Consider the following 8,124-nt stretch of genomic DNA (forward strand, 5'->3'; position numbering starts at 1 on the left):
TTATCAGCACGAGAAACTATCTGCAGATACCAGAGAGGAAGAGAGGCGCCGGTGAACACCAAGACTTTCTCCTCTTCTTCTCCTCTTCTCCGCTTCTCCTCTAGGCTCTTTTGTTTTGTTTTTTTTTTTGTTTTTTTTTCCTCCATGTAGGCTCCAAACCCCTCTCGACTTTTACGGAAACTTTTTTGGGGATATCTTCAGGGAAGAGCCCTCCGCTGCCCCCTGGTCCGGCACCCCTGGTCCGGTGGTCCGTCCGTGTGGAAGGGAACCAGACTGCCCTCTGCGCCGGTCTGCTCGGTTTGGGAAGGAGCGGACCTTTTATCAGGCAGCGTCCTTATCTGGTGAGATAATGCCTACCCTCGGAACAAAACCCGGCTGCTCCTCTGGAGCGGCGCGGCGTCATCCACCTTTAATGTGATTTGATAGAAATACGCGCGTGGAAGATACGGCTCGCTATCTGTCTCGCGCTGTTTGATTTGGCTCATGATTTCATGACAACGAGCGCTGCTCGTGATACCTCGCGTCGCGGTCGCCAATCACCAGTCATGTTGATCCGCTCGAGACTCAGACGGTCTCAAGACAGGTGAGATACGACGGACGATACCGATCCATCACTGCGCGTGTTCCCAGCTGTGAGAGCGCGCGGCTGCGCAGGCGCACGGAACCGAAAACAGAAAATAGGTGTATGTCAAGCTGGCCGTGCCGCTGCTGGTCCGGAACCGAACCTTAACAGCCGCAGCGAGGCTGTGTGACCGCCTACACCTGTAGCCCTAACTTGTTCCCTGTGTCCTCTGTTTCTCCTCCGCAGGCCGGGACCTCCCGAGTTTCAGACCATCTCACTGAAGGTGTGGAAGTGCGCAAACACGGTGGGACAGCGTCTCCACCACCTCCAGCTTGTAGAGGGGATCAACCCAAGGTGCTAAAATGTACCAAAGCCTCACTTTATCCTCCAATCAGTCGCCTTATGCGCATGACACCGGGAATTACATGCATCCCAGTGCCAGCTCCCCGGTCTACGTGCCCACCACCAGAGTTCCAGCCATGCTGCCCACCCTGCCCTACCTGCAGACCTGCGACTCCCCCCACCAGGCCCACGGGCTCGGCAGCCACCACGGATGGCCCCAGACCGGCACGGACAGCGCCTCTTTTACGCCCAGCAGCCCCCACCCTCCGCCGGGCTTCTCCTACTCGCACAGCCCGCCCGTCAGCACCAACACGGGCCGGGACGCGGCTTACCAGAACCCTCTGGTGCTCGGCAACGGCGGCCGGGCGGAGCAGTACGGCGGCGCCCTGGTGCGCTCGGTCGGCGGCTCCTACTCGAGTCCGTACGCGTACATGAACCCGGACATGGCGACTTCTTGGACGTCCGGCCACTTCGAGAGCAGCGTGATCAGTCTGCAAGGACGGCAAGGGGGCCTGTCCGGGAGACGCTGCAGTCTGGGTGTGTACAGAACCGGTACCACACATGAAGCATCACTTACTCAATTTACACTGCATAGGCCTGACATGACGTAGCACAGGCCCGTACACCGATAAGGGGTGATCGTCTTTAGACCCTGCAAAACAACAAGTGAGGGAGCAGCTTTTTTCTTTTTTTTCGCGTCAGACGTTTCCGGTCATTTTAAGGACGCTTTGATCGCGTCGTGTTCGCCATAGAAACTCGCGTTCCCATGCGGCGCTCGGACCTTTGCACCAAGTCGCGTTGTTTGTTGGTCAAGTTATTTATTGGCGCTGGTGATTCAGAGGCCTAACAATGGCCAACGTGCCACAGGTCCGAGGGCCAGATTAAATCAAGCTCGTAGAGCCATTCAATCCGGGTCTGAGACAATGCGCATTCTTTAGAAGAGAGGTCGCTGAAACCAATCAATGACGAGGTTAATTTAATCCCGTTTCCGTGATGGCGGTCAATACACACTGGGGGCAAAGACACGCCGCAGCGGCCCATTGTCCCAACAAGGAGCAGCGCTCCCCTCCGGAGGCAGCAGGCAGCTTCACACGGCCGGACCCTAGCTCTGCTAAATACGGATCACGCGAGTACACAACACGCAGCCGGACTCACACCACCGGCACCGGCGGCACCGGGACTCTGGCTCGCTGCTGCCGGTATATTTTCCACGCCTAACAATACATACATAATAACGATAAATAAATAAATAAATAAATAAATAAATAAATAAATAAATAAATAAATAAATAAATAGAATAGAATAGAATAGAATAGAATAGAATAGAGAAATAAATCCTCTGAAATCGAACTTTATCATTGGGCCCTCCGGTTGGCAGCTGTTGCGCCACCCTAACCGAACCGAACTTGTTAGATTCTAACTAGTTCGATTGAGTTGGCAAGTTACTTAACCTAATTAGGAGCCTGATCAGCTCAAGGAAAAGTAAGCAAACGACTTTAATGGTGTCAGGTCACGTGAACACATTTCACATAACTTGACACAATTACGCTCGTTTACTTACTTGTCCCGAGGCAATCGGGGTGCTAATTATTTGGAAGTGGCCTTAACTTGTTGGAGTTTACAGTGCGCGGTGGAACTGGTTTGCCACTGGTTTGTTCATTTACATTTTATATAATCAACCGCACTCCACGTGTAGTATTAATGGTATGAATATGAACACTAGGTAGGCCGTCGCTGGTCAGTGTCACGAGGAGCGCAGGGCGCGTGCCCGCGTCTCTCTCACGGCACCGGTCAGGAATTCGGCTAATTAACGCGCGGAGTCCGTCGGCTGTCGGAGGCCGTGACTGATGGAGGACCCCTGGATCCTCGCGGCTGATAAGACACCCATTGACATTCCAGCCGCCTCTGCTGGCAGAGCCCCCAGTCACCTCCGCACTGGCGCATCCGGGTTCCGTCTCCCTCATCAGAGCGCGGAAGGTTTTAAATTCCCCCCCTTAGCGCAGATAGCAGCTAGCGCCGCCGACAACCCGACTAATACACTGCAGCCTGCTGCTATCTAGCACTTATTATTATTATTATTATTATTATTATTATTATTATTATTATTATTATTATCATTATCATTATTATTATTATTATCATTATTATTATTATTATTATTATCATTATTATTATTATTATTTTAATATTGTTAGCGTCATCATCAAAATCATCCTCATCATCACTATTATTGCGGTCATTATACCATTATTATTTTTATTATTATTAGTAGTAGTATTATTGTTAGCATCATCATCATCATTATAGTATTATTATTATTATTATTCTAATATGGTTAGTATCATCATTATTATTATTATTATCGTCATTATTACCGTTATTATTATTATTAACATCATTATTATCATTATTAGTATTACCATTATTATTAATAGTATTATTATTATTAGTAGTAGTAGTAGTAGTAGTAGTATTAGTATTAGTATTGTTGTTGTTATTGTTCTTATTGCATTTGTGTGCTTTATTCTTAGTTATTAACAGTCAACATCTGTCGCGTCAGCTGTTTGGACTCACGCGCTGTAACAACGTTTAAGGTTTTAATTTCCGCGTGGAATGAAAATAACGTAGAATCGAAGCGATCAGTACCGCGTCCAAAAAGAGACAGGCCGCCTGTTGACAGTGAAAATTAAGGTTAGCCTGCCAGCACGACATGTGGTGATGTGATGGTGACACGTGACTGCCCTGCGTGCAGATGTGATGGAGGAGCTGCCGGGGGAGGGCCGCGAGTGCGTCAACTGCGGCTCCATCTCCACGCCGCTGTGGCGGCGGGACGGCACCGGCCACTACCTGTGCAACGCCTGCGGCCTCTACCACAAGATGAACGGCATCAACCGGCCGCTCATCAAGCCCCAGAAGCGCCTGGTAGGACCCCGGACCCGGTCTCCGGGCCGCCCTTCTGCTTTGCTCACTGCCTCGTCACATTAGAGTCTTGAGTCTTGATGCAGGGAAGACGTATCATTGTAATGTAACAAATGCATGCAACGTCTGTGGTGTCTGTCACGTGCTTAGCCAAGAAGTTAATTAAAAAAACAATTAGAGCCAAGACGTCAGTTAAAATAATTAAATGTTTCACTTTGACTCCTTCATGAAGACAGTTTGCCCTGCACAATAGCTTTGAGATCGAAATACTGTGCATGATGCAGACCCCCCCCCCGATGTGGGCGTGGGGGTCCACAGGAAAGACTAGGGATTGTGTAGGAACATGAGGATCGTTGCCTGCTGCAGTCGCCCCTGCGTGCCAGGCTCTTCCCTCACCCTCTGTTTTGTTTGTCCCCCTGCGGCCTTGCCCTTGGACGAGCCATTTTTAGACGAGGCTCCGCAGCGCAACGTGACCAACTGCCGTGTTGCGCCGCCGCTCTCGCGAGGCTTGGTGTGCAGCGTGGCCTGACAGTCAGCAGTACACAACACGCCGCTGGCCTGACTCACACCTCAGCCCACAGGCAACGTGTTCAGCAACACGGAGGAAGGGAGCAAATCAAACTCGCACACAGACAGCATCGTCTGGGGTCATGTGAATGATGTGTCCTTACTTGTGAAACCCCGTAATGGTTTTCATCGGCGGAAGTGAGTCTTGTAGGGTTCGATGTGTCAGACGCTTTACCTTCCGCTTCCAACCTGCCTCTCCACCTGTGTGATCCACCTGCAGCAGACCACGTCCCGCCGCGCAGGCCTGTGCTGCACCAACTGCCACACCAGCACCACCACGCTGTGGAGGCGCAACGCCGAGGGAGAGCCCGTCTGCAACGCCTGCGGCCTCTACATGAAGCTGCACGGGGTGGGTGTCCCCGGCCCCTGACCGAGGCCGAGGTCCAGAGTCTCGGGCCGGTTTTAACCGTTTTATTCAGAAACGCCTCTCTGTTCTGTCACAAGCCTGTTTGTGTTTGTATTGTAACGTTGCAACACAACACACACACACACACACACACACACACACACACACACACACACACACACACGATGCCTACTGTTCCCTCTTATTCAAACCAACCCACTGTGTGTCGAGCCCGCACCCCCTTATCTCTCCCCCATATCACGTCTGCTGACGCCCCCCCCCCCCGCAGCCTGTATGTAAAACAAGGCTACAGCCCACCGCTGGGAGCAGCCGGCTGTTTGCGCAGCGTAAGAGGCCTCCAAGGGCATTGTGGTTATTGTTATCAGGGCAGGGGTGTGGGAGGGCGGCTCGCGGGGGTTGTCATGGCACCCCGGGGTGTGTGTTATCAGGGGCTGGGAGGCACGCTGAACTAACGTGTGTTCTCCACTCCCTCCAGGTGCCCAGACCTCTGGCCATGAAGAAAGAGAGCATTCAGACCAGAAAGCGCAAACCCAAGATGCCCAAGACCAAGACCCCCGCAGGTAGGAGGGACTCAAAGGGACCTCCAATAAGTTGACCTTGGAAGATAGCTGGAGGGAGAAATTAAGTTTCCACCTTTCTATCGGTTGTCCTTACATACATCCCCCCTGTTCATCCATCTGTCTCGCCAGGAGGATCCGCAGCCTCCGACAACGGCTCTCCGACCTCCCTGTTGGTCTCAGAACACGCCTCCACCATTAAGAGCGAGCCCAGCATGGCTCCTTCCCCATATGCTGGACAGACCGTCACAGCGGTCACTCAGGTAGACCCTCCACCTCCGCTACTCCACATCCACTACTCCACCTCCGCTACTCCACTTCCACTACTCCACTTCTACTACTCCACCTCCACTACTCCACTTCTGCTACTCCACTTCCGCTACTCCACTTCCACTACTCCACTTCCGCTACTCCACTTCTGCTACTCCACTTCTGCTACTCCACATCCACTACTCCACATCCGCTACTCCACTTCCACTACTCCACTTCTGCTACTCCACTTCCACTACTCCACCTCCGCTACTCCACTTCCGCTACTCCACATCCACTACTCCACCTCCGCTACTCCACTTCCACTACTCCACTTCCACTACTCCACCTCCGCTACTCCACTTCCGCTACTCCACTTCCACTACTCCACCTCCGCTACTCCACTTCCGCTACTCCACTTCTGCTACTCCACTTCTGCTACTCCACTTCTGCTACTCCACATCCACTACTCCACATCCGCTACTCCACCTCCGCTACTCCACTTCCACTACTCCACTTCTGCTACTCCACCTCCACTACTCCACTTCCACTACTCAGCGGCAGTGACGTCACAGTTTATTTATAATGGATATATTATATGTTGATCAAAATGATGCGTATGCATAGTAGGAAAAAACATTAACCCATAAACATCAATCATCCATCCATCCATTATCCACACCGCTTATCCCGCTCTGGGGGTGGCAGGGAACACATATCCAAAACATCCCAAAAACAACACCACCAAAAACATACAAAGACAGACAGCACAAAGCAAAAAAAAAAAATAACACAGTCCACCCAGCGCAACAAAGTCTAAAAACCCCACAGTCCAGAGAACGAACGCCAGCCAGGACGACTGTGGGAACTGCCGGTCTGCACGGGCTAGCAGTTAGCTTAGCCTGCCCCGCTCCCGCGTCCTGTCACACCGCACTCGGTGAACTTCAGTCAATAACTCAAAAATACAAATGGTGCTTCTCTTTAATCATTCAACCAGTCCAGAACATAAGTGTCTGAACCTCCTAATGCATCCTTTTGTGCTGTCAAAGGTCCTCAAATAGCTTAGATATTAAGTTCAATGAATCATAAATGATCTTTCACCTTTGATTTATTTGCCTTGGTGGCACTTTTTTGCTAATGGTTGATGTGATTTATTGAATGGAGGACCTCTCCACACCAAACATCCGTCACATAAAAGTTAATCAGTGCTTGTTCCGTAGGTTTGGGGTGCGGCTGCGCGATGCTAGTGATTGTACATTGGTGCCAATTCCTTTTCTCGCTTCCTCACCAGGCGTCTTCCCAGCTAGGCCGTCCCGCATCAGGAAACGCGGACATCAAATACGAGGACTACTCTTTCGCCCCATCCTCCATTGCAGCACAGAACTGGTGCGCTCTTTCCCAGGCATGAGCAGGGACAGCCTACAGCAGCAAGACTACCACGCCGGGACCGCTTACTGGACTCAGCCTGAAGTGGCGGTCTTTATATCAGTTTTACTCATCCTTTCCCACGTGGCTACTGCAGGATTCTTCCAGAGCTTCCCCCCCACTCCCCCCCAGCTCGGGATGGATCAGCACCGGGGGGCAGTGAACTGGCGTGTGAATGGCAGGACTTCTTCTCATACTGACTGGCTAGATACGTTCATGGCTGGCTTGAGCCGAATCTGCCAGGCCACAAACTCTCCTAAACCTCTCATCTGCTTGAGGTGAACCTCGTGTCACGTGCTGGCGTGGCCGAGTTACAGCCAAGCTAGCTGCGACGTGGTTTCCCCGAAGCACAGTCCACCCAACACCAAACATCGGTACACTGGGACACAGGGTACCGGGATTCCAGTTTTACAGATGTAAACGTGTAGGATTCTGCTTATCCTAACACACCCACACGGTGGCTGACCTGGAGGGGGAAGTGTAGTGTAAGCAAGGTGCACTGTGGGGGGGGCGTGGCTCCGCCGAAACAGCCAGCCAGCTACACTTTACCTGAGGCAAACCCTGCACAGCTGAAAGATACACAATGAAGGTGACGTGAACGTCCTATTACTGACATTTACTGACCCTTACTGACGACCTATTACTGACTATTGCTGACTATTACTGACGACCTATTACTGACTATTAATGACTGTTGCTGACGATCTATTACTGACTATTACTGGCTATGCTGACGACCTATTACTGACTATTACTGACTGTTGCTGACGATCTATTACTGACTATTACTGACTATTGCTGACGATCTATTACTGACTATTACTGACTGTTGCTGACGATCTATTACTGACTATTACTGACTATTGCTGACGATCTGTTACTGACTATTATTGACTATTTATTACTAACGATCTAATACTGACTATTACTATTCCCGAATATTACTTACTATTGCTGACGATCTATTGCTGGCAATCTATTATTATTACTGATGACCTATTACTGAAATCTATTACTGACTATTACTGACTACCTTTTACTGACTGTTACTATTACTGGCTATTATTGACTATTACTGACGATCTATTACTGACAAACTTTTACTGATTATTACTGACTACCTATAACTGACAAC

General features: G+C 50.5%; 1 protein-coding gene across 1 annotated transcript; it reads left to right on the plus strand.

Annotated features, from left to right (window-relative positions):
• Nucleotides 1-214: 214 nt before the first annotated feature.
• On the plus strand, nt 215-6,972 carry gata5 (GATA binding protein 5). Its single transcript, XM_056274180.1, has 7 exons — nt 215-341; nt 809-1,441; nt 3,658-3,827; nt 4,612-4,740; nt 5,234-5,318; nt 5,448-5,578; nt 6,856-6,972. Exons 2-7 carry the CDS (start codon nt 925-927, stop codon nt 6,970-6,972), a joined length of 1,149 nt encoding a protein of 382 aa, XP_056130155.1. The 5' UTR covers nt 215-341; nt 809-924.
• Nucleotides 6,973-8,124: the final 1,152 nt, after the last annotated feature.

The sequence above is a fragment of the Lampris incognitus genome, chromosome 2 (assembly GCF_029633865.1).
Source record: "Lampris incognitus isolate fLamInc1 chromosome 2, fLamInc1.hap2, whole genome shotgun sequence".
Classification (NCBI taxonomy): domain Eukaryota; kingdom Metazoa; phylum Chordata; class Actinopteri; order Lampriformes; family Lampridae; genus Lampris; species Lampris incognitus.